This window comes from Vanacampus margaritifer, chromosome 3 (assembly GCF_051991255.1).
Source record: "Vanacampus margaritifer isolate UIUO_Vmar chromosome 3, RoL_Vmar_1.0, whole genome shotgun sequence".
NCBI classification, from domain to species: Eukaryota; Metazoa; Chordata; class Actinopteri; order Syngnathiformes; family Syngnathidae; genus Vanacampus; species Vanacampus margaritifer.
In genome coordinates, this window is record NC_135434.1 from 11,263,740 (window position 1) to 11,291,108 (window position 27,369).

A 27,369-nucleotide genomic window follows, 5' to 3' on the forward strand; every position below is an offset into this window, starting at 1 on the left:
TGTGTGTGCAAGTATGCGCCGCAATGACAGATTTATAGATATAAACAAACTCGCGTAAAGAAATTTATTGAAGCTTGAAGATGAGAGCCGGCTGCCAGTAAATTTCAACGCCACACTGACAGCGTGCAGAGAGCGTCAAGCTTGCACTCTGCATGTGTGCTAAATTCTATCAATTTCGTCCCTTATAATTTGAGGGACTGTTCAGGCTTCTGTTTCATCAATGTGACATTTTTTTTGCTCTGTGTTCTAGATTCCATCGTGGGGACTATCACATCGACGTGTGCATAAATGACTACCTGGATGTCTACTGTCCGCATTATGCGGACTCAGTGCCCGAGGAGAGGACGGAACGCTACGTCCTCTACATGGTCAACTACGACGGCTACAGTACGTGCGATCACACCTTCAAGGGCTTCAAGCGCTGGGAGTGCAACCGGCCGCACTCGCCCAACGGGCCGCTGAAGTTCTCAGAGAAGTTTCAGCTCTTCACCCCGTTCTCTTTGGGCTTCGAGTTCAGACCCGGAAGAGAATATTACTACATCTGTAAGTATTCATTCCATAATATAATATTTATTATATTATATATTCCAGTCAGACCTGTCCACATCAAAATATAGCAGTAATAAATTTAAATAATGCGTATAAGTTGCATTTTACAAATTTAAAAATGTGCAGAATTTCGCAAGTTACTTCATGCTAAAGATTAGATTAGCTCTTACCATAAAAAGAAAAATGCACTGAGCTGTCACTAACGTCTTACAAATACAATTATGCCATCTAGTGGCAGAAAAATGACCTCAACACAAATCAATATCACACAGTACAGTACATCTTTTTAATTTTTACTCAATTTTATGAATTATGAAATTACTGTATCAATGACTAAAAGATGCAGCCATCTATTAGTTTAAAAAAAAATCCACTTTTATGTTAACAAGAGTATGAAAACTTTTTATTGTACATTTAGAACAGATATAAAATTTATGATTAATCGTGGGTATTGAGGTCATGCGATTAATTACAATTAAAAAATGTAATAGCCTGACACCCCTAAAAAAATACAATCTAATCTCAAAACTTTCCGACCACATTACAACCTGCAACAGTAGTGTACCAAAAAATAGAGAAAGAGAGAGAACAAACGAGATTCTTACCACCCCATTGCAATCTTTTTTTTTTTTTTAGAGCTCAGTATTGTTCATTCGATTTTGCAATCCTAATGTAAGAGGCGCATGTGCTGCTTACACCTGTGGTAATTTGTTAAATTCTATGGAAAAATTGCACATAAACTTGCATACATGAAACAAAATGAATACTTACGTTATGATTTTATTTCTTATAAAGCATGCACTAAAATGTAAGACACAGTGTACTCTAGGAGTTTGTAGGGAATTAGAATTCATTTGCTCCCCCTAATAAATCATTGAAATAAAATTAATCTGTTCCAGCAATCCAACTTTTGCTGTAATAAAACTATAAATATATCCAAGTAATGTTTATAGTATCATTTTAGTGTGAAACAAATGAAAAATACCTGAAGCACAAGAACACAATCCGTCAGCCGTGTTTTCACACCAGGCGCTGAGGTCGACACTTTCGTGGAAAACTTTCCCCTAAAATGGCAAAGGCATTCAGAGGGTGTGGGGGTCATAATGAGCCCAGCTCGAAAGTTATTGCTCGATTCTCCAGCTGCATTATCCTGGAGTCTTCAAAAGGAATACCCTCCATCATGCTCCTCTTCATCTCATGTTAAATGTTCACTTGTCTGCGTCTTAGCATTAGAAGCGAGTCACTTTGAGGTTATCTCGAGTTGAAGGGTGCTTAAAGCCACCGAAACCTCTGAGGCTCATCTGTGTCAGGAGGAATGGCTGCAGGGTTCAGAAAAGTCGAAATGAACTTCAATCCTTTAATACATCCTTAATGGCATATGGTATGTTGAATAAAATGAATCAGTGATAGTTTGCACATTTAGAATTGCCCCTTACTGTGATATTCAAAGGGATTTTTACCATAATGAAATTAAACCAGTTGATTTTCTCTTTGAAACTTTCCACACGAGAAGTAGTTAAAAACATGGAAGGAGGAAATTTTCTTGGATAAAAGACAAATCAGTCCACTGCATTTGACTAGTGAATGGACAGTGGCAAAATATGAATATACTCTAAATAATTGTTTCCCAGCATATTATAGTTTATTGAGATGCACCTGTATATAGAAACATATTTTATATAAATGTTAGTATCTACTTTTAATGTAAAAAGTCTGTTCATGTAAGATATAGTTCAGGTACTTGCAATGTCTTAATGAGCAAAAAAAGATGATTGAGGGAAGTCCTCCCACAAAAGACTCGTTTCTCTTGGGAGATGGAGAAGTGGGCGCAGTCGCCGCCATATGACAAGTTTAATACCGAACTTGAAAATTGATGGCACATTTATGTTCTGGAATGGGGGCCATTAGTTTCATGTTTGCTTTATGCATTATTGATTCAGCTATTTGGAGGAAAAGTTTTAAGGTTTGTGCACTTTTTGCGCTAATGAGGAAAAACAAGTTTCTCTGCAGGCAAAATTAACTGAACACTCAAACATAACATGGCTAGAATGGCAGACCTCTGCTTGGGATGAACAATACTAATTTGCATCATCGCTAAATGATGCATTACTGGGAAATTAGCAATTTATATCCTGAAGCAACACCAACATTTTATGTATTCTTCTCAAATCCATGCCCTACACATTTGCAACAAAACCTTCTTGGTATTATAATCCTAATAGGATTCCTTGGAGGAACACTAAACTTTATATTGTGTTTCATCAGTCTGCTGTATCACAGATTTATATTTTGGAACGCATTTATTGGTCACAGAAATTCTCACTATATTGCAGAAATCTGACGTTTATAGTAGTGATCTTTTTTTGTGTGCGTTTTCAGAGCATACTGAGTTACTGTGAGACACACACACACACACACACACACACACACACACATATATATATATATAGTAAAGATGCGCAACACCCAACGCTTGGAAAGTCACTGATACCAGGTACATATACAACTAGTACTTTTGTTTGATGCATACAATTTCCGAAAAGAAAAAAGCACTAAGTGATAATTGTTAAAGACCTATATACCCCAATATAGCATATTTTGTAAAATTGTATGAAATTAACTCCCAAAAACGTTTTTTAACTCCCAAAAATTTTAAATATTACCATGGTCCCAACGTGTTAATATGTTTTTTTTATGCTAGAGCATACAGAAGGCTTTGATGCAGCCTCTGAACTGAAGAGAACGACTGAAGCAAAGGTAGTTATTACAAAAATGGCCAGCGAGATCAACCAGGGCCATGTTGATTTTTTTTTTAATATCCCCACAGTTTTAAACAGATTTGTGAATAATGATGAAACTTAGCTATATTAATTTCTGCAAAAACGGAAACAGATAGAAATGTACTTTTTTTCCTGATGACAGAAGAGTCTGTAATCTTTCTTTTGGTAGGTTCCATGTTTTTATAGCAATAATAATAATAATAATAGTATTAATAATTTTATTTCTATAGCACCTTTCAAGCAACACATCACAAGGTGCTTTACAAACAAATAAAATACAAACACTTAAAAGCCAACAGGCAGTTAAAACGGTTATACATAAGAAGATTAAAAAAATACAAAATAGAACACAATATTCTGTGGGCCTTGCAAAATCAGTCAAAATACAATAAAACAGCCAGGAGCAAATGTGGTTGCTTCAGTGAAAATGGCTGGGAATGAATGAGTTTATGGCAATTTTTAGTCTCCAAATTTCTAGTTCCTGACAAGCAGCGTCACAAGTACGATACCTGGAAATAAGGCCGTGTTTTGGCCCGATACCGATACCTAGTATCAGTACTCAAACACCCCTAATTGAAACTGAATGAACCAGAACCAAACAGTAATTTTAAAACCTTCATTAACTTTTTTCATTGCTAGAATGAGCTAAAAACTACTTCAACATAAAGCGCTCTTCAAACTAGGCCGATAACTAGTATAACAAATTACATAGGCAAGTCCTCATGGTTTTAACATAAAATATATCATAAAAGTGTAATAGTTAACCAGTGTTGAATCAATAAAATATTCTACTTTTTACTTGACAACAAGTTACAATAATGGCTATATAGCCTCCTGGGACTAGCAGGTAAAGGACTGTAGATTTCTGTGTGGGGAAGTCATTCAGTTCGCTCTTTTAGAACAGGCTTGTGTCTTCTCCTTCTGTCATTTATTGGGAAACTTTTGGTGTGTATTACCGTCACCTTGCTTCGAGAGTCAAGAGTCAATGCTCTAATGCTGCAGTATGTTGATGATTCAAACCTCCCCAAAAAATGTTGGTCAAATTCCAAATTGTCCAGTCGCTGGGCCGTTAAAAGTTTTGGCTAACACTGTAATATGAGTTTGCTTGTGAACCTTTTATTGTGTTTGCTCCCCAAGCGACAGCACAGAAAGGGTCATCTAAGTTGGGCTTTGAGTGCGAAGATGTGTTTTCTCGATTGGCAACTTTTTATGGCGCGGTTAACCGAAGCATAACCCTAGATTTTTATCCAGATTTCTTTTCACATTTTCCCTCGTCCTGCTCCACCACACCTTAATGGGACACTCGCAAAGTTTGCTGTTGTTACTGTGCTGAATCACTATCAGGAAAATATGGGCTTGCACTCATGTGACTATTTGTCTTTATCAAAATTTGCAATATGCTCCTTGTCATTTAGACCCGAATTACACTCAGCGTCATTCTAATGAAGATGAGAGGAGGTCGAGAGCTCGATAGGGGTTAGCGGGGGGTTACGCAACTCCTCCACTTGCTCATGTCGCTACTTGTAACGTTTATTTTTTACTGCTGAGAGATGCTTGTCCTGAGGGCCAGATTAAATTACCCAGCGACCGACAAGCCTTCCATGGAACACATGCAATCGGCTGTTGCACGGCGTATTGGTTTAGTGGCCCGAGGCTTCATTGGCTATTGAATGATTCTAGCATACAGCCTCTCTGGCTAGCACGGCGGATATTAAAGTCATCTACCATGAAGTCGTCTGACATGTGATTTCCCACCGCCATTGTGTCCAACTCCAATGTCCATAAAAAGCAGGCGGGACGGCTGCTGACAGATTGGGCTGTCTCTTTGGTGGACATTTTGTAGAACTGAAGGAAGATAGAGGGGTAGTTGCATTACGCCAGCTACACTCGTACCATTCATTCATCTGCTGTGTTTGTTTCGTTCTCCACCATCATCATCATCACGACCATCAGGCAGTGTTTCTCTTCTCATCACTGCAGTAGGCTGCATCTTTGTATTCCAACGCAGTTCTAATAATCCAGTGATAAATACAAGTATTCAACTGAGGCAGTTAAATTAAAGCACTAGACGGGCAACCTAATTACAACTATTCTCTCAGGTTACGTTTGTGTTTAATATGCCGTTATTGTGAATATTCAGGAGTTAAGATGGTGGAAAAACATGAGAGAGAAAAAAAACAGCGGCTCAGACTTGATTATCCCTAATCTTTTATCTCTAATCCTTTTAAAAGAGCAAAACTGAATGCCACAGCTGCGGAAAATCTTTCGCTAATCTTGTTTGTGTGCCACCAACAGGTCTGGTGGCTTTGCTTTATGGTCATCGGAGTGTTAAATATTGTTTCAGGACACTCTCCATTTCCTGTGTGAGCAGCGTGCTTAACATGCTTGGTTCATTGTATTAACAAGGGAGCGTTTGAGCCAACTGTTGCTAAACTGCAAATAACAGGTGACAAAACTCAGAAATATGTTATACATTCATCACAAATTCAACTAGAATAACTAAATGTTTTGCCAACCTTATACCTTTTATTCATGCTAAGATGTGATATCATTGCTCTTTATTTGCCAGTAGCTTTGCTGATTTGTAGTGTCATAACTACTAAAGTTAACATTGAAAGTTGAAGTTACCCCTGTGTTTGGATTCTATATTGAAATCTCATTATTCAATGTCTGTATCAGTCTAGTGAGGTAAACAGACATGAAGTCAGGTTTGTATATAAAATGCCACATTACCCAAATGCCTTTCTAAGCAGATGGATTTTTGCTAGCCACTCCTAAGAGCTCTGACTGGGGGGTAAATGTTGCAGATTTAATGTCGCGGCGTCATGTTGAGTTCTGTAATTAAACTCTTCATTTCTGAAACAAACAAGAAGCCCGTTGTAATGTGATCAGCTATATAAGGTTGGTCCAAGGAGGATTAATTGGTACCAGAATAATTACTCACAAAAGAGAAATAGCAACGGCAAGTCAATTAATAAAGTATGTAAAGACTTGAGTTGGGTAATGAAGGGTTAAACGTTTGGCAAAAATATACAGGTGCTGAACAACAAATTGCTACTTTTTTTTCTTACTCCATGACTGTCTGTGTGTGAATGTACGTAGTGGAAATAGTTATTGCAAGTCTATCTTGGTGAGTTGTTACATTTATGACATGCATGACCATTGCGTGCCAGTCTGACCCTGTTGCTGCAGCTCCATTTTCTGGATTTGGGTCGTCACAGCCCAACACGACCCCGATGCATGTGGGCTGTAGCATCAAAAAGTACAAATACATTCATTGAGTCTGTCCTGTGTGATCCATCTGCAAAATTGCAGGGGAATTGACTGTGTAGTTTTTGCAAAATTCTGCCAATTTGGCAAACATCCAGACAATCATCAAAATAATACATAATCACTCTTGATGGAAACGCAGGGTGATCATGCCAACTCCACACAGAGAGGCCAGACTGAGCATCAAAACACATTTGTGAGACAGAAATAATGTCCGCTAGCCCGCCGTGGCCCAACCGATCAATTAAACTACTCAAACTGGAAAAATGAATAATATAAAAAATGGGGCCCTAAACATGATCCCTGTGGGGTTTCACAACAGAAAACAGTGAGAGTACCCAAACTCAGATGAGATCCATCCATTCATCAATTCCCTTAAAAAAAACAACATATCTACGTATCAGTCATCCAAGTGTAATGCTTGAACAAGTTGTTTATAATTAGGGCAAATAAATTGGCTTTTACTTCCCTGCAGGAAAAGTAATTACGGTGAAAATAAATCCAATCACTGCAATATATAACGTTGCCTTGGCTCCGCAAATAAAGACAACATCACATTTGCATTGTGTAAAGTGTTGACGGGCGGTGCAGCTCAACACAGACTCAGCAGTTAGACGGTGACCTTGTAGCACAATTGCCTTCACTGTGCTAGTGCATAGTGTAGTGTGGTGTTGCGTAGCTAACAGAGAAAATTGTATGCATCATTAGCCACCCAAGTAGGCTATACTGCACACCTGCACCAGACACAAATGCCAATGTGTCCTGAGACCGAGGTCACTATCCTTGAACGCCTAGATTATTCATAAATACTGGGACCATGTACATGATGGGGAGCAGTATATCATTTAAAGGATTCACACGTTGCATGTATTATTTCGAAATTCTCTTTAGGGTGTTTTGCCAATCACTCTTTCCCCCATATTTCCCACCGGTATGTATTTATTTAAAATTGGCCTTAATGGTATACATATAATTCATGCATGCATAAACAGTTATATCGGCCGTTCCTCATCTCTAATAAAACTCGGAGGCTGAGGGAAAGCAAGATGAAAAATGAATCGTCAGGGGCATGATTGATTAGCTTTCTTGTTTGTAGATTAGTATTAAGACATCACATCATATTTATGTGCAGAAAGCGCCGCTTAATGATGTTTTCGCCCCTCCAGTTTACTGCGGGTCGAGAGGTGATTTTTGTTGCATCTGAAGAAATTAAATAAGACGAGGCGGCGTTCTCTGCTCTGCTAACCGAAAGAGATTCATCAGCATGAGCGGGACGGCGGGAATGTGCTCAGATGGAAGTCATCATTCTTCAGTTTTGTTTAATATCAGTGTCTTGTCACCGTTAGGAATTTTTATTAGCATATCGTACGGATACTGAACTGGAATAATTAGACAAGTGACATGTTACGAAATACAGGACGAACAAATCTGACATCAACCAACAGCCCCTAACAGATTGTGGTCTACCTCGGAATTTCCCCCTGTAAATCCTTTTTATTGGAGCTTTATTGGACACTGAGGTCCCATGCAAAATGTTGGGGCTAAACATTAAATGTTAGTTGCGAAACCCACACATAAAAAAAGTAGTCCATTTCAAATGTGCTTTTTTAAGAGCTTTTCGTCGAATCCCCTTCCTGCAAAAGCATCTTGGCTTCTGCGGTGGGTTTTTGTCAATGTGTGTCAGAATCAACACGGGGATTTCAAACCTAGCGCTGAGCGCATACATAAGCAATTCAGCAAAAGCTCGCATTAAGAGTGAGGAGTGAGTGAGTTTCTTGGACAGACAGTGGAGATAAGCGAGGACAGCAGGAGCACTTCTCAGGTCCAGGGATCACAGGGCTGCGGCGGTTTAAGTGAAAGCCATCTCCCAGAATGCTGATGCAAGCATGTTTTTTCATATTATGGACACCATCTTGCATTTGAGGTATTTTAATCTGAAAGAGGGCAGATCCATCCAATATCAGCTCATCGCAAAAGATAAGGAAGCTGACTGGATGGGCTACTTGATGTGCTCGTGTGGTAATTCTCAAAGACCTGCTAAGTGGAATGATATCTGTTGAAAACCTCGATTATAAATTGTACGTTAAGAATGCTCTTGCTGTGACAGCCAGTATTAGCGGTTATAGAAACCTTAACTTTTTAAAACTAACCGTCAAACCGGTAATCGACCCATGCCTTATTCCAGGTCAGCCAATTGCAGGGCACATAAAGACACGCAACCATTCAGTCACGGACATTTTGTAGTATTTTGTAGTACTGTCAAAGTTAAAGTGTTAACTAGTTCATTTATCACAAAGAATGATCCCATTAATCAGTTATTAACGCAGATTAATCACACTATTAATTTTGACCGCAGATTATCCTTTAGCTGACAGCGGATGGTTTTGTTAAAGCTAGCACAGGTTGAGTTTGAGCAATAAACATAACTACATGCATTCAAGCATTTAATAAATGTTTGCGAATTACATTCAGAATATTTGCTCATGTCGAACTATTGGGGTCATTTTTTTCCCATTTTAAATAATGCAAGTAATTAACTTATTAGAAAAAGAGGAGGATGAGTGTGTGCAGTGGATACAATTTTTTGAAGACGTCCTCATAACATTAAAGGATCTTTATGCAGTTTGTCACTTTTTTACTCATGACTGCCACCTCTGGCCCAAAGCGTAACTGCAGCATCTGTGCTAGGCTCGTTCATGGTGCGCGTGCGAGTACGATCTTAAAGCGACAGCCGCAGTTGACAAACGAAGACATGAGACATGACTTCAAATGAGGTAAGAAAAACTTCACCCCTCCCCTCCCCAAGAAACTGCGGGTCCGCACACTCTACTATAAAAGCTGATAGGTGCAGTCATAGTAAAACAGTCAGGGCTCTTCGTACTCATCTGGGCATTGGTGGAGCATGCATGATGTAGAAAAAGCTTTAATATTACCTATTTAAACGGCACAGTGCACCTTTAAATGTCAAAATAAATATCACATAACAGGTGCTCTTTAAATTTGGCATGCAAAAAAACGATAAAAAGCCTTTTTAATGTGATTAACCTGATCAAGAAATGTAATCGTTTGACAGCTATAGTATTTAGTTAATCTAACGTCCATGTTTTGGAATGTGGGAGAGAACACGCAATATCAACATAGGAAACCTGGAGCCAAGGTTTGAACCCAGAACCTCAGAACTGTGAGCAGACATGCTAACCACAATGTTCACCGTGCTTGTCATCAGTCAATGAATTTTTGCGGCTGGGTGAAAGCATCCCTCAGCATTCGTATTCAATATTTCATCAAGCATCAATTTTTATTTCATACTGCGAGGCTTCCTCTGGCATCTCTTACTACAAAGATCAGAGAGACACACCACAGCCAAAGCAGGAATGTACGTGGCTTTTATGGACAAATTAAATAGGGGGTCGGCGTCCAGAGTCGGTTTTGTTAGCACTGTGGGAGGTTGACTAATGGTGACAAAGAGCTGGCGCCGTTCCATTGGCGGCACAAGGATGCATATGGGTGCCGTCATAACACGGCCCTCTCATCTGTCTATATGAAGAATCAAGCCTGTCACCGGCATCCACAAGTCACCTGACAACATGGCGTTACGTGCCTCGGACCTTCACGCACGTACGCATGCGAATGCATGAGCGCATTTTCCACGCACATGAATGCAGGGGTAGTAGCCACACGCTGTCTAGAATGCATTATTGTAATCCTGATAGATGGGCAGACCTCGCACTGCTTTTGGTGCTACTCCATTTTTTACAGCACATCAAGTTCACGTCCTCCATTTTCATCACACATCCCTTGTAATCAAAACCTTATTGGCCAATAAATGTACACGTAAATAATAGGGAACAGGAAGATTTTTACACAAGAGGACATTAAATATCAAGCAAAGTGTATCGGACCTCATTATATTATGCAGGTGCTCATCATACGAAAGGTGATCCGATGCAGGTGAGGACTGATTCACTACGTGTGTCCGTCTTTGCCGATTGCGATTATTCATGCTTCAACTGGTGGTGTTTTGAAGCTGATCATGATTCACCATCATGAAGACAAGGACATGCTGACCTGTGACCCGTACTGATAATTACCTATTACACTTAATTGGTTATTTTCCATGCAATTGTTGATTCACCCCCCTTCCTCTTCTGTCATTATGCTTATTTATGCACACTCACACAGGCTTGCACTTTTAGCGTTGGCCATAACAACAATATTATGATTCTAGGAGATAGACTAAGTGCAGCAATGAAACATTATGTACTGTGATTTATTATAGTGGGGCGGCTTTAAAAAACTTAACTCCACCTCGCGTCCGTAAATCAACAGTTTATTGTGATTTGAATATGAAGACGTGAACGTGTTGATGCAACTCTAGATCCTGTTTAGATTTATAATCCAACACGTCATTTTGTTGTTGTGGAGGCTAAATAAAACAGTTATACGCAATTATGGGTGAGGAAAATCGGTTGAAATTACAACCAGTAGACCTTTGACCTCAGTTTGGGCTAATTGCGTCAGATGTCACTAAGGCTTGATTTACTGTCCAATTCGGATTTAATCTGTGTAGCTCATTTTTGGGGGACTGTCGTCCAATATGTGTTTATACTTAAAGAGAACTCAAGTAAAAAAATATATATATATATTTGCAGCCCACTAGTCCAAACAACGGCATTCTGATTATTAATATTGTGTTTGCAGAATTTGAATTAAGCAGCAAAATCCACCAGTTTTTATCCATCTCTGGGAGCGGCCATTTTGCCACTTGCTGTCGACTGAAAATGACATCGCAGTTGCTCAAAGCTCATGTAACGACCAATCAGGGCTCAGCTTGCAAACGTCGTCACATGACCAAACTCAGAAAACAGATGAGCCGTGATTGGTCGTTTCCTGAGCCCTGCGTAACTGTGATGTCATTTTCAGTCAACAGCAAGTGACAAAATGGACGTCCCTTAAAGATGGATCAAAGCCGTTGGATTTTGCTGCTTAAATCATATCCCACAGACACAATATTAATCAGAATACGCATGTGCAAGTAAATAATTCGACAATGACAACCAGGAAGTAAACAATCATACATAAACTCCACAAATGAAATATGTAGTGTTTAGTTTGCCGAGGCGACCTCCATTGATGTGACCTCTTCACCTTGGCAATACTTGCCTATGTAATGACTTATGATAGTAATAATGGCTTACATAGGCCGGATGCTAGAAGATGCCGGGAAATTGGGACATATCTCCACAGCTGCGTGTATCCAAGTCCTTCTGTTTCCCTACTTCATCATTTCTTTCCTAACGCGCGCTCACCGCAGTAGCATCTGCTTAATGGGCCTCGGCGCTGTGGATGCTCTTCCATCTTCTCACTCTGGCACAGCTTGCAGACAAGCACAAGCATGCATGTAGATTCTCAGTGATGATCTGTAGTTTTTATTGTTGTTCCTCTATTTATTGTTATGTAGCTGCTATCGTTGACACTGGATGCATTATCTAAAAGTCATCTCCGAATGCCTGCCTGCCTTGTAACTTTTTAAGTCCGCTCTTTATTTTTTCCACGCCCGGAGACAAAGTTTGCAAATGTCTCATTAGTAAATGGAAATGTTCACATAACAGGGTCTCCAAAGCAACATTTTGTGTGTATATATCAATGTCACCCTCTCTTTTGGATGCTGGTTTATTTAAGCCCAGACTCCTGGAATCTGCTGTTCCCAAACACAAATGCATTTTCGCAAAGCCAAAACCAACGCGACGTTCCTTTCACCAGAAAGCTGGCAGTGCTACCCGGTTTGGAATGTTCTGTACTGGAATCCACAATGTTCTGTTTAACCCGCACTATGCTGACAAGACATCACAAGCAAGACATTGTGTACAAGATATCTGCAAGTAATAATGATCAGTATCAGTAGTTCTATGAGGAGAAGTTTTCATTCACAATATCTTTTAATTAATTTTGTGTTAATTTAAAGTTCCTTTAACGTGCGATTAATGACTGCCCCTTACTTGGGAAACCGGTACTGAGGTCATTCCAGTCGCAACGCAGCAGGCACGTTCATGTCAACATTTAGCAGTAATTAATTCAATAATAATGCCTATATTTGTGGACCCTGGGGTCAAGTTGTATTTTACAATTTTAAAAATGTGCAGAATTTCACAAGCTACTTCATGTTCAAGATTAGATAGCTCTTAATATGAAAAGAAAAATGCACTGAGCTGTCACCAAAGTCTTACAAATGCAATTATGCCATCTAGTGGCAGAAAAATGACCAACTAATGAATTATTATGAAATTATTGTATCAATGACTAAAAGATACAGCCATATTTCTATTAGTTTAACATTTTTTTTCCATTTTGATGTTAACACGAGTAAGAAACCTTTGTACATTTTATTGTACATTTAGAACAGATGTAAAATTTGCGATTAAATGTGAGTTAACTATTGAGGTCATGTGATTAATTACGATTAAAAATATTTAATCGCCTGACACCCCCTACTTTTACTACATTAGAACATCGTGTTGGTTTAGCTGGGGTTTTGACTAAAATCCTATTTCAAAAAAAAAAAGAAAAAAGTTGAATCAAGCAATATATCAAACAGTAGTACCCAAACTGCACCCATATTTGTAATGCAATGCAGGAAATAAAATGAAAGGGAAAGCAGATTGGATGTGTGCCTCCTCCTCATTTCAATATGGAGGTCCGTTATCGTTAATGCTGCACATTGAAGAACAGCAGATGTTCAATGTGAATTCTGCATGTAAATGTCGACGCTGATCATCATCCTCATCACTATCACAGCCGGTGTAATATTCAAATGCCAAACTTGAAGTTTATAATGCTTTAATGAGCTGCAATGGATTTGTTTACACACTCTTGTTTGTGGCCAGTGCGTATGGCACTTACACTTAATATGGTCTGTGAGACCCCTAATTATCAGCACATCATATTACATAATTGCCCCTGCTTTTGAATATTATCATTTTTATGACGGATAACTAATTTTAAAAAGAAATGTCAAGCCTTCACGGACCATGTAAAATGACTTGCAGGGCTGATATCAACCCCACAACTTGACATTAGCAGGGATGTGATTTTTCCGCTAATTCGCGGAATTCCGCTTTTTTTATCTCCCCCCCCAAAAAAAAATCAGATTTTTTTTTTTATTATTATTATTATTAATTGATTTGTTTATTTATTTATTTTTTAGTAGTAGTAGTAGTTCATTGTGTATGCACATGACTCCGACAGATAACATCTTCTGCTATAACAGACATTTGTGGTATGCTCTAATATGAGTTACTTTTCATTTGGTCATGATACAATTATTTGTTCATGAAATTTGAACTCTTCAACATTATTTATGTGTTAACTTAGTAATCACATTAGTTAGATATGATGATATTCTCAGTGATAGTTTTTAAAAGCAAAGGCAGTCCAATGTTTTTGAATGTGACTGATTTTGAGTTGACTAAGACTGCCATTTTATATGGGATGGTTCAATATACATTGAAAATTTATGCTGTTGTTTTGTACTTAAAAACACGGAAAACCCATGAGCTCCGGGGGGCTCCTCCCCCCTTGTCCCCCCACCAGGGCACTGCCCTGGACCTAGCTGGGTGCCAGCGGCCCCCAGACCCCCGGCTAAATTTTCAGATAATTTCACTTTGGTCAAATCACATCCCTGCATTAGAAAAAAATTTTGTCTTCATTTTTTTTAGGTTTCATTGAAGCAGATATGCTAACCACTCGTCCACCATTCTACCCTAGCATGAATTTTGAATATAAACAATATTTTCCGTACACCGCAAAAAACGTATCTGTGAACGGAATGGTCAAGGAAATGTGTTTTGCAGATAACATTACAGTTGCAATAAGGTTTGGCTGTGTGTGTGACTGAAACAATACAGCACCTAAGCCGCATTGAGCCCACCTGTTTGTTTTGCCGTAATTGGATTCTGCTTCATTCCATTTGCCTTAATGCTGATGCATAATGCAATGTACTGCAGGGATCGGCCATTACTATGGGACAGGGCTTGAAGAAGTAACCTGACCCGGCGTCCTGACCCACCAAATATCCTCGCACCCTCCTCCCTTTTCTACTGCCCATCTCTGGGACACTATTTCTCATAGCCGCCCCTCTGATCATTCTGGTGGATTGATGGAGGAGGCTTGCGGGCCTGATGGGAACCAGAATAGTAGTTGTTGATGTTAGAGCGTACAAGAACAATAAGCCGGCCCTACGCAGCATGTTAATCCAAAATAAACAGGCGCAGGCATGCGGTCGCATGGGCCAGGGCGGAGGGATCCTCATCAGAGATTGAGGCTTTGCTAACAAGACAAGCATGTAGTCGTAACTTCATCTTTCCTTTGTAGAAGCAACAACACACCTCAGTCATGTGGAACATCCCAGACATCGGCACATTCAAACTGAGCTGCCGGACTTTTCAAAGCCAAATTCCAAAAGTGGCTAATCCCTATAAACAGTGTTTGGCCACTACATTAGGTACACTTGCACTTCATTATTTAACAAATAAATACTAAGGATGTTTGTTACCATTTTTTTTCCCCAGACCGATTCCAGCACGTGGACTCAACCGATACCAATAGTACATTTAATACATAAATCTTTCCCCAAAACACAATAACAGATCATTTTAAAGAAAGATCTATGTATTGCATTGTAGCATTTTTCCTTAAAATTGTATGAAATGAATGGCCATTTTTGATTCTGTCAGCCATTGTAAGATTATGCATGTGATAACATGTGGTTGAATATACAAAATTCAAAAGTTATTTTTTCATGTTTTGAATTGAACTACTTAAATAGATTATTATTAAAATGATTATAATTATTATCATTATTATTATTATTATATATTTTTTTTTTTACTGTTTTCTAATTGTATTCACAGTATCTAATCGCACCTGTAAACAGTTTTTGCAGCGTGGGCGACTTCGACGTCCATGCATGCATCGTTAAAAAGATCCCTCTTGTAGCTCATGTAATGTTTTCCAAACTTATTGGCTGAAGAGCATGTGCGGCTGTGAACAAATGTCTAAATATGCCAGCAGCTTGGCTTCACTGTCATCACGACAGAGACCCCTCCACGCGCTCTTTGCCTTTTCTCGTGACAGCCGCACTTCCCTCACGACCAGCTGCCGTCACTAAGTAGCTCGTGTCGATGGCCGGGGCTCAGATCTGCCCACAACGATGGTTAGGATGATGAAGATAAGACATCTGGAGGCTGTGTGTGTGCGTAAGTGTGTGCTCCATGTATGCATCAAATATATTAGTAGAAGATAAGGACAAAAAGCGAGGATGGCCAAGGTTCATTAGTGTGTAGCGAAATAATAATGATAAGGGCTCTCTTCTGTGATCTCCAGTCACCTCCCGTGCACGCTGACACGTGACCGAGGAATAGATAAAAGCTGATGTAGCGGCAACATTAACGCTAACAGGGCGCTCGAGAGGAAAAACGCCGGCAAGATGGAGGCTTGATGAGCTGTGGAAATTTAGAGGAACAAAAATTAACAAGTGGGCATTTGATAGGAAAACGTCTTCAGGAACTTATATTCGTTTAGAAAATGCAAGTCAGCAGCAGGTTTTTACTCCTAGTCCCTAAGCAATGGGAACTGAAAATTACTGCTGCAGGAGAGATAAAAGCAGAGTGTACTGTAACTACCTCCGCCAAAGCCAAATCAGTCATTTGGACCAGCAGTAAATGTAGCACATTGCAGACTGCCACATACATACAGAATGTTAGTCAATAAGATCAAAAACTCTATAAGATGGATTCAGACTTATGTAAATTTTAGTGTATGCACTTTGGTCAAGCTCTCAAATTTCAAATTAGATATTGTACATGCAAACAGCAAAATGTGTGAGCTTGCTGACAGAATGGACCATGACAGGGTGGACATGTTGCTAATAATAAGCACATGGTGCAACATTCACATAGCAACAGAGTTCAGTTAGGAAGATGTCAGTCTCCATAGAAAAAGACAAAATTCTGAGTATAAAAACTTTAGAGGGTTTCTTTAAGAAAAAAAATGTTACCCAATAATGACAGGGTGGACAGCAATTTATGGACACATGCAATATATTTGATATAATTATGAAAAAGAGAAGGCATTATCAGAAAGACTTGTTTCATCAAGTAACTTTCTACGTAACCATGTCGATGTCTGCGGAATGTAACTAAGTACTTTTAAAATCAAGTCATGAGTAAAGTCACTTTTTCAAGTTAAATGTGGCAGCACTGGTGAGAAGTGTGGATGGTGACGGTCGAAAGGAGACGGGGACACAGGTGAGAGAGCTCGGGAGAGAAGGGAGGGCCGAGGTGAAGGTTCACCGTGGAAGAGATGACAGATCCCAAATGGTGGCCTTCGGAAACTTTCTCAATGCCTCGTTGCTCCAGCTGCGGCTTGATCGGCACACAACATCAAGCGTTCTCACGGCGAGCTGTAAAAGTACATGCAGAAGCGCAGCGTGAAGACACACAACTCTTGTTTTGTGTTTAAACGCGAGGTCTTGACTCAAGACAGGCGTGTGTATTTTTAAAGCGCTCACCGTGATGGATGCACACGTCGTGCTCCCCCCCCGCACTCCCGCTGACATGTGTTTGACCCCCACCCTCGTCTTACAGGAGACAACACCTGGTGCCTCACTACATGACCATTAGTGGCGAACCAGCATGCGCGTTGTAGTCGCACAAGGGGTTTTAAGAGCACTCTCTTGCCTTACAGGACACATGTGGCACACTGTACACTTTCTGTGAGTGCACATTTTGTATGTATACTCAGAAGACACAACATTAGATGCACATGAGCTCCAACACAAGAATTTTTTATCTAAAATGTTATTGATGCTGTAGTATCCTGATTTAAATGTTAGTCTATAATGTCAACAATGGAATGGAACAGTGGTCAAAGCACACCTTTCTAGATGATGATTAACCAAAAATCCATTTGAAGAGATGATTTGATATATTGCACACTCAAATAATACAAATAATATACAACAAAATTACACAAATTGAGTAAAACATGAAAAATAGAGTTGTAATTTTACAAGAATAAAACAGTAATTTTCATAAGATGGCTACATTTTTTTAAGAGTAAAATTGTCATTCTGAGTTATAAAAAATAAAAATAAAAAAATTTGAATTAAAGGTTGAATTTTCAGTCATTTTAAGTTATTTTTTATAAGAATAAAATAAAAAAATTGAGAAAAACAAATATTGTACTTCTCAGAAAATAGTTCTGTATGATTTATTTGTTAAAAATATAAACAATTTAAAATTCCAATGATTTTTTTTCATTTTCAACATTTTTAATAGTGATGTTAAATAAGTTTTGATATCTATAGGAATTTTGACATATATAATTACATTTATCTTTAACTGATGCACATGATGATTTGCCGATGTGTCAAACTGCCTCAAAACAAACTACTCCACTACTTAATCCATGTCACAGTATTTTTGCCTAAAATGATGGTGGCCTCCACGAGTACCCGATACCTAAAAATTAGGCTGGTATCGGACCAATACCTTTACCTGGTTTTACTTTTTTTTTTAGAAAGGAGTTGATATTTTTAAAGAATAGTCCAAATTTTCCAATAATTGATTTTTATTTTACGAGACAAAAAGTTTTAATTTTCCAAGAGCAACATTCTAGTTGTCAGAGAATAATGAATAATTTTCAGAGTTAAATGAGGATTTTTCAAGAATTAAGTCTTACTTTTTGAAGAATTTACTTCGGGGGTTTTTTAAAGAAGATTTGATTAATTAATTAATTATGTTTTCATTAATTACTTTGGACAAAATACACCATCATTTTTCAAGAATTCACAAGAATTAAATAAAGATGACATGTTCAGAGATGTTTTGTTTTTATTTTCCAATACAAGAATGATACGTTTACACGATGTTATGAAAGTAGTCATGATTTAATAAATATATACAGTATATTAGGCACATGCAAACGTACCTGTGTTTACGTCTTTGTAGAGGAACTTAATTTTGACATGGTATACATGATCCTATTCTCCAAATGTTCCATTTTCTTCTTTTTTTTGCGGTGCGTGCGATGCATCATGTACTCCATGAATCCCCCTCATCCAATTTGCATATGTTTTGTTTTTCAGCCTCCACCGTCGCTGAGAACGGGAAGAAAACCTGCCTGAAGCTGAAAGTTTTCGTCCGACCATCAAGTAAGTTTGTAAATGGAACCTGTTGAAGTGCGCAGCTGGCGTGTTGAAAACAAAAGCACTCAATGTCGTCTCACGACTTCACGACGAAGCTTTTTGCCCGCTGTACCGACCCGCCGCTCTCATTTGTCTCCAAACTGCTGCTACTCGCTAAGAATATGTTTGATTTCAAAACAAACAAACAAACTATGAGGACAGCTCTTCATCTGAATGTTGCCATGAGCTTTGTTGCTTGACGTGTTGACTATCCGGGCTGAGAGGGGGGCTTCAAATGTCTACGTGGCGTATTTACCTCTAATGATGATGATTTCATTCTCCCTGTCTTGTGTTTGTAGACAGCTGTGTGAGAACTATAGGTGTACATGACCGTGTTTTTGATGTAAACGACAAAGTAGACAATACGTTAGAACCACGAGGTTAGTATGGCTTCCTGCTTCTTTTTTTTACTCTCTTCATACGTCTGTCCACATGCCTTGTTCTTGCCACGCTGTCTGATCTTCTCACATCCCCCCGCATGATCTCCCCCCAAGTCCAACATAGACCCATACAAGCACCTCTGTTTCGACAAATTGTTTGTTTATTTGGGGTGTAAAACGGTAATTATTCTTCCCAAATATAATTTGGTTGAGAACATATCATTTCCATGTTTTAACCAGAAACCAATGTCCAATGTTCAAAGGTGCCAATATTAACTCATTTGCTCCCAAACACGTATAAATACATTTTATTTGAAATATCACCATCCTCCCAAACACGTATTTATACGTTTTTTGTGGGGGTTTTAATGCTAGTGCATACTTGGCTTTGATGCAGCCCCAGAACCGAAGAGAACGCATGAAGCAATGGTAGTTATTACAAAAACGGCCAGCAGGTGGCAGCAGAATATAAGAGCTCAACCAGGGCCATCAAGCTTCCCCCCCCCCCCCAGTGTTTTAAACAGATTGGTGAATAATGATGAAACTTAGCTATATTCTAATGCTAATTGCTGCAAAACGGAAACAAAAGGTCATCAATCAAACCAATTGTGCAGCATTTACACCCCTGATATTGTATATACTTGTGAGAATGAAACATGTCCACCGCCAGCTGCATGTCCACCATGATCACATTTAATGCTTTTGCATTTTATTGTATTTATCTGGAAACTCGACTGTAAATATACTGTCATTCATTTAACACATTCAAACTTGTTCATTGGTTCCGTTTGTGTACTCATGAGCCTGCGTTCTTATGTCGGGACACACAAGCAGCTGCAGTCGTCACGACAGGTTATCCTGACTTTGGTTTATAATTGCATCGCATATTGACATGTGAAAGACAGCGTGCAGGCGTGCAAAGGCCTTTGACATTATTGACGCCCTACCTTCCTCTCTTTGCGCCTGGCCTGCCTCTCGCCCGCCCCGCTGTCGCGCCTGCGTCTGCTGTCTACACTTTGCATGCCTCAGTCATCTGCTGTGCTTGCTTCAAAAACATCAGCAAAACAGTGCCTGGCCACCCCTGCAGTGCACGAGCTTTGTTATGTCTGCTTTGCCCCTTTGCATGGTCCTGCTCCTTTCCCTGCTCATAGAAGGTGCCCACCTCGGAAAATAACAAACTACGCTCAGTGGTACCTTGACTTATGAATGCAAAAGCTGTAAGCTGACTCTTGGTCGGTAAAAAAAAAAAAAAAAAGTTTCTGTAAGTTGCGAACCAAAATTCGAGTTAGATGCAATAAACCACCGCTTGACGTGAAAAAAAAAATGAAGTCATTAAGGTACTGTAATGCCCTCATATGTGGGCAAGGAGAGCCACATGCAATTTCTTCAGCAAAAAAACAATCAAAGACACAAATACAAAATGAAAAGACTCACGGAGAGCTGCTGTCCGTCACAACTCGTATCCAGATGCTAACATGCAGAATAACCGATTCGAGCTTCTGATGTCACTCATTAGGCCACGCCCCTTTAGGTACATATCCAACACATGAAAACTACACTTTATATAGTTTGACTACATGCAATTTTTGTAACAAATTATCTTATTATGCTTTCTTAAAAACTCTTGACTAAATTTTTTGTTTTTTTGGGTCTTATACAAGATTACAGTGGACCCCCGCATACACTGGGTCAAAAATGGGCTGATCCACTACCTGGGTCAATTTGACTCAATTTTGTTTTGTATAAAACAATCCAATTTTATGGGTTATTTCACACAAAATGACCCAATATTTTGGTTGTTTCATACAAAAATATTTTGTGGGGGTTGTTTTATATAAGTAACCTAATTTTCTGGATTGTTTTGCACAAAATGACCCAATTTGGTTTTTTTTTAATACAAAATAAGCCCTTTTTTCCCCCCTTTTTTTAAAGAGTTGTTTAACACAAAATGATCCAATTTTCTGCGTTGTTTTGCACAAAATGACCCGATTCTTTGGGACATTTCATACAAATAATTGTTTGGGGGTTTTAATACAAAATAACCCAATTTTAGGGTTGTTTAACACGAAATTACCCAATTTTTTTGGTTGTTTTATACAAAGTAACCTCTTTTTTTTTTTAGTTTAACACAAAATGACCCAATTTTCTGGGTTGTTTTGCACAAATTACCCGATTCTTTGGGGTTATTTTCTACAAAATAATTATTTGGGGTTTTATACAAAATTGGGTTATTTTGTAAAAAAAAAAAAAAAAACAATTATTATTATTGGGGGGTTGTTTAACACAAAATGACCTAATTAGCTCGGTTGTGTGGCACAAAAGTAGTAAATCAGTCCATTTTACCCAAATTGGGGAATTTTTTCTACCCAACCGATTTTAGAGTGGACTTGAGGTTCGGCACCTGCGGATTTTACCTATTTGTGGATTTTTATTTTATTATGTGTTTTTTTTTTTGTGTGTGTGGATCTTTTGGCTAGAGTTTATTTATGTATTTATTTACTTGGGGGGCTTGATTCAGTGTGTCAATTATATGCAGATTTTTGCTATCCGCTGGCCGGTCCCTACTCGTCTCGTTATGAACTTAGTCGCACAACAAATGCAATTCCTAAGTGAAGGTACCAATACACTAGTAAGACATAGCAACCCAAGTTCATATGGCAACTCAGAATCCACTAATCCAAAATGTCTAATAAAGTTGTTAACCTGAGCCAGTAATCCTTGATTATTGTTAGACTCCCACTTAACATGGCAAACAACTGAAGGCTTTCATTTTTAAAAGTGCAAATATTGTTAATATTGGAATGTAAGATGGCTTCCTTTTGTTCCCCGCCGTGTAGACGACACGAGCCATGAACCCGCCGAGCCCTCCCGGAGCGAGGAGACAAACGCCGCAGCGCACCCGCCCGCATCCAGTCCGCTTGTGGCTTCGCTGCTGCTCTGCCTGGCGGCGCTCTTCACCTTATAGCGCCCCCACCTGTCCCGGAGGGGCACTTTACACCCAGTGTGGCCTGAATCTGCCCGAGGTTGCAGGGAAAAGGGGCGGGATTTGAGGGCGGGGCTTGTTTTGCTTGATTGGGGCATCCCAGCAGGCTTCGCAAGGAATCCCTGAATTTTTGTTTTTCCCCAAGTTTGAAGTTGCTCGCCGTTTGTGAGTGGGGAAGAAAAAGCGGGAGAGACAACCCCCACCCTCGCAAACCTAAGATGCCAAATCTGTTTTTTTTTCTGACACTTAGCGATTCTTACTTTCCTGTTACAGCGCTTGACATTGTTTAGCACACACAAATGCAATACACACACACGCACGCACGCACACACACACACTCACACACTCAACAATCTGTTCAGTGTTTTGTTGTTCTTACCATGTTGTGTTCAGTAGCAGCGTTTACAGAGTAGGAAAGTGAAGACTGTAGACTCTTAGGAAGGACTGTACATAACCATGTGGGAATTCTCTCTCCGTTGTGTTGGCTTCGTGTTCTGCTTTGTGCATAAAGTTTGACCCATCAGGTCAAAAACATGAAGATGAAGGAAAACAACTGGCAGTTTGGGAGCCAAAGCACTGGACACAAAATGTACTCAGCCTGCACCTTAACCTAATGATGTCCAGTTGTTTCCCCAAATTTAAAGGAGGATAAGTTACTGTACATACGTGACCAGGGGTGGGCATTTGACAAAATTCCCATGATTGACAAAGGGGGGAAATTAGTAATCACTTCTTTTTTCTTTTTCTTTTTTTATAAAATTTACTTTACAGCATGATCCAGTTTTCATGCACAGAAAAATCCATCGTTATGATTCATTAACAATCTTAGTTGTTAATGAATCAACTCATTGATTATCAAGCCCATCCCTGGTGAAAGCCAAAAGGTTGTTGTGTTTTCCTGCGTACTCCTTGCGGGCACTTTGCGGGCCGCGCCACTCGATGCGGGATCGATGTCTTTTAGGAGTCGCAATTTCACGGCAACAGTCACGCTCATTTTGTGTTTACTGAGCTGGACAAAGGACTCTTCTCTTTGCTCCATCCACTTAACGCTGGCATCCATAATCCAAATCCAAAGATTTGACATTGTTAGAAGCTTAAAAAAAAGGAGCCTTTTTACCTCGCCGGTGGTAATGGGTCAAATATTAGTCAGCGGCTTCGAAATGAGCCGACCTGCAGTTACACAGCGCTGACGCATTGCCTCGTTCGAAGCCATGTGCGGTCGTTCTGTCCTTTTGGCTTTATAGAGATAGCACTTAAATCAATAACACGGTCACTGGGTGTTTAAAATCTCCCAAAAGTGACTTCCTGTCATGTGCTAAACAGAACCCCCCCCCCACAAAAAAAAAGTAGATGTCCACCGTCGGCTCTTCTGTTACTGGTTTAAGTGACTCTTTAATGAGGTTCAAAATGACAGGCATGTTGCGGCAAAGGGGGTTATTTCTGCTATTAAAAATAGACGGCACAGGGCTTGAAGAAAGGGGGGGTCTCAGGAGAAGGGGTGTAGATTTCATTTGTGTGTGTGTGGGGGGTGGGGGCGGTGGGGGGGCGGGGGTTAAGGCACCGGTGACCTTGCTGTTTGAGGGAAGTGGTGAGTGACGGAAATGGAATCCGGAGGGAGAGTATTCGGACGTGAGGTAGCTCAAGGTAGAAGAATTGATACGTGTGCCCGGCGTGAAACGAATAAATCGATACAAATCCATCACACTCTTTTGCGAATTCAGTTTTGAGTCGCTCATTCTTCAAAGTAGAGACGTGCGTGTGTTAGGGCCACACGGAAAAGAACGAAAGTACTATGAGAATCAAGTCATTATTTCTAAAGAAAGTGAAAACCATGGGGGGGGGGGGGGGACTTTAATTTTATGACATTGGTCTGATTTAAAAAACAAAATCTGATTTAATTCTCCTAATAGTGTAACTTTTCCTTAGAGATTTTTTTATTTTTTTGCTTAACGATACAACGTTCTTAACTACTTAAATTACCCCCCCCCCCCCAATATTACACTGGTCTGCATAATAAAAAATAAATAAATAAACAAGATAGCCAACAACATTTTCTAAGGCTCTTTCAAATGTAGAAACAAAATGCCTCATTCATTTTTCTCTATATGCTCCTGTTTTTTTATGTAGTATAATAATAATAATAACAATGCTTTATGCAAGGATATTTTAAAAACTATTTATCTATTTACCATACAGTCAACTGCCGCCGTTGCTTGGAGGGATAATCATATATGTTAATTGACATCAATTGAAATGCAAGGGAGGAATCTTCTAAAATGTTTGATAAATATGAAATAGAACATTGTTATGTCTTATTTTGTGAAGCCGATCAATGACATCATTAATCGATCGGGTAAATTAGGACCTCACCGATTTTGCATAAAATGCTAAATATTGTCTGATCCCGCTGATCAGATTGGTGTAAACTCTAATAATAATAATATAATATAATACCTGATTGTTATTATGTCAAAACAAAGCTGAAAAACCTGCAATTTAAACCAAGAATGCTTGCCCACTAAAATCTGCCTCCAGCTTGCAACTAAAGCTCAGAAAGCGGCCAAATGGATTTTTAAACATACATTTTTGATGGAAATATTCAACAAAACATCTTACTTGAGGTTAGCTTTTAAACCAAGAGTGCCATCTAGAAGAGCAAAAAAATATCACAGGTGCTTCATAAAGCTTTATTTGTCTGTCTGGTTAGCCGTTTCGCTAGCTAGCTAGCTGGTCCATTTCAACCAAGAGTGCCATCTAGAGAAGTCAAACAATATCACAAGTGTTTCATGAAGCTTCTTTTGTCTATCACTACTGATTAGTATTTTTTATAAATCGCAATAATCGACTTATAGATTCGTATAATGATTAATCGGTATCTAATCGAATCGTGACCTATGAATTCACACCCCTAATAAATAATGAGGTAAAATTTTATCGAGTGGTCTAATACAGTATGTTATGTTCTTTGAAGCCCTTTAAGTCATTCTTGTTTATTTTTTAATGCAGACCAGTGTTATGACTTTATTCTCAGTTTCACTTTTTTTTCTTCCCTGTGGCCCTCATACATGTTCAAACAAAAGACATGCACTGTTTCATGTTTGCTTGTTTTTATTTTTCACGTGTGTTTGCCCTATCAAAGATTTTTTTATTTTATTTGCTATGCTAACAATGCGTGCTAGCAACCGCCATTAAATGAGGTACTAATGTCAAAACGGACATTATTGTCATTCTTATGAGAAAACCAGCTTCAAGTTGACCCTCTTTTGTGATTACCAATATTACTGCCTGCTTTTTTTTTTCTTTGGTTTGTTTGCTAGCATTTTTTTTTTTATTGTATACCACAGCCTAACCTGGGAAATGAGGATCAACTCCAAAACTGGATACTGTGTATCCTGAGGTAGTCAACCATCATACGTGTATTGGTAGGTTATAGCATCTGTTTTGTACCTTCTGGAGGACAAAAGTAAATAAAATAAAAAAATAATAACAAAAAAAAACATTGTTAAAACTGTATAATTATTACTGTTATGATGATGATTAAAACTATTATTATTAGGGAAGACTCCTTGTTGTAAATAGTGTTTGATATTAAGGTATTAATTTGGTTCTTATGTCTTTTCTAAGAAAAATAGAAGAAAAAAAGAACATGGTAATATCTCTGGGTTTTGCTGAGCGCTTTCAAGCTTTTTGTGCGCCGAGATCCTCAATGCCTCACGAGCTCATACGTGAAAAGTCGGAGCTGTACACGCGTGCCAGTGGACAGACGACAACATTCGCCACCTCTTCACGTGAGGATCTTTCGGACTTGATTTCCTTTGGACACCTTTTTTTTTCTTTTTTCTTTTTTTGGCCTTCAGTGTGAGAAAGCATGAGAGAAAGAACTGGACGTAATCTGGAAGAAACTTGCCGTTTTCACGATGTGTGGCATGCGCATGAACTTAATGACATGTAAGAAAAAAAAAAACTTTTTAAAAAGTTTGGGATTTATTTTTCTGTTTGTTTTTGCTTGTTTTCTTTACGGTGTGTTAGATTTTTTAGCTCACATTCACGTCGTGCATTTTGCTTTGCATCTCCGATCCGAGTGATGTCATCAAGCCTTGTAGTGACGAGATAACAAAAGTGCTGTACAAAAACACCAAACGTTGTTGTGTAGTTGCAGTGGGGCTCGGCCATGTTGTCGTTCTTTTTTTTTTTGGAGAAATCTGATGATTCATCCCATGTACTTGCTGGGAGGAGCGCATACGTGCGGAGGTTTGTCAGTGTGGCGAAAACATGTACGAGCCCTTTTGAGTTTGGTGTGTGTGTTTCCTCATGTGGTGCTGCCGCCGTGAATGGGAAGCGACGATGCTCTTTTTGGCAGCCGAGAGTGTTTCCCATGCCTTAGACGCTCTCCACCATTGTGCTTTGACACGTCAACAAAACAGGGCCCTTCACGTCTCCTCCCCTTTTGAACAAGCCGCCGCCCCTATCTAGCGTAGGCCGAGATGTCGCTCCTGAGTAAGGACCCGCGCCGCGACCGGCGTATCGTGGTTCCAGGTTCCGTGGCCCTCGTTCATGTTTGTCTTGTGGTGATTGTGTCGCGTCCACCGCATCACACGCTGTCCTTCCTCTTTGTACCCTGCGCTCACTTTGTCATCAGTGGAGCAAGATTTCCAAAACCTGCTCTTTTACAGTATATAAACCACGAAAAAAGCCGAGAAAAAAAGATCTGTATTTGTATATACACGTGTCTGAGCATCTATGAGTAATACAATAAAACTGAAAAACATGACATGCCTGTTGTTTTATTCACTCTGTTGCCACACATCAAACTCAGTTCATTCTAGGGAATTGAGTATTTTGAATATAATTGGAATATAGCTTAGAGAAGTATATTGCTTCAGGATTGGACGGAAGCGTGGAATTGCCAATATGGAGTAAACATTGCTGACTGGCAAATACATTTGAACATACTTGCATATACATTTACATATTTTCATAAATGAGTTAAACACACTCTAAAAAAAGGTGGGTCAAAAATAACCCAACTATCGACCGATCCTCTACTTGACCCAACTTTGAGTCAAAAAATGTTTTTTCTAGTGTAAAACAACTCGTAAATATTGGTCGGATCCTTTACTTGGGTCATAAAATTTGGTCATTTTGTATAAAACAACCCAGAAA

At 39.2% G+C, this 27,369-nt stretch overlaps 1 protein-coding gene across 2 annotated transcripts in view; it reads left to right on the forward strand.

Moving 5' to 3' along the window:
- efna5b (ephrin-A5b) overlaps positions 1–26,977 on the forward strand; it is a 107,782-nt gene extending 80,805 nt beyond the window's left edge. Inside the window, exons 3-6 of one of the 2 annotated variants that reach the window (XM_077561855.1) lie at positions 251–543; positions 18,745–18,810; positions 19,143–19,223; positions 22,061–26,977. In XM_077561855.1, coding sequence (XP_077417981.1) covers positions 251–543; positions 18,745–18,810; positions 19,143–19,223; positions 22,061–22,188 — 568 coding nt within the window. In that variant the 3' untranslated portion in view covers positions 22,189–26,977. The remainder of the gene's footprint in view (positions 1–250; positions 544–18,744; positions 18,811–19,142; positions 19,224–22,060) is intronic. The other variant, XM_077561856.1, reaches the window with a different exon arrangement.
- The last annotated feature ends 392 nt before the right edge of the window (positions 26,978–27,369 follow it).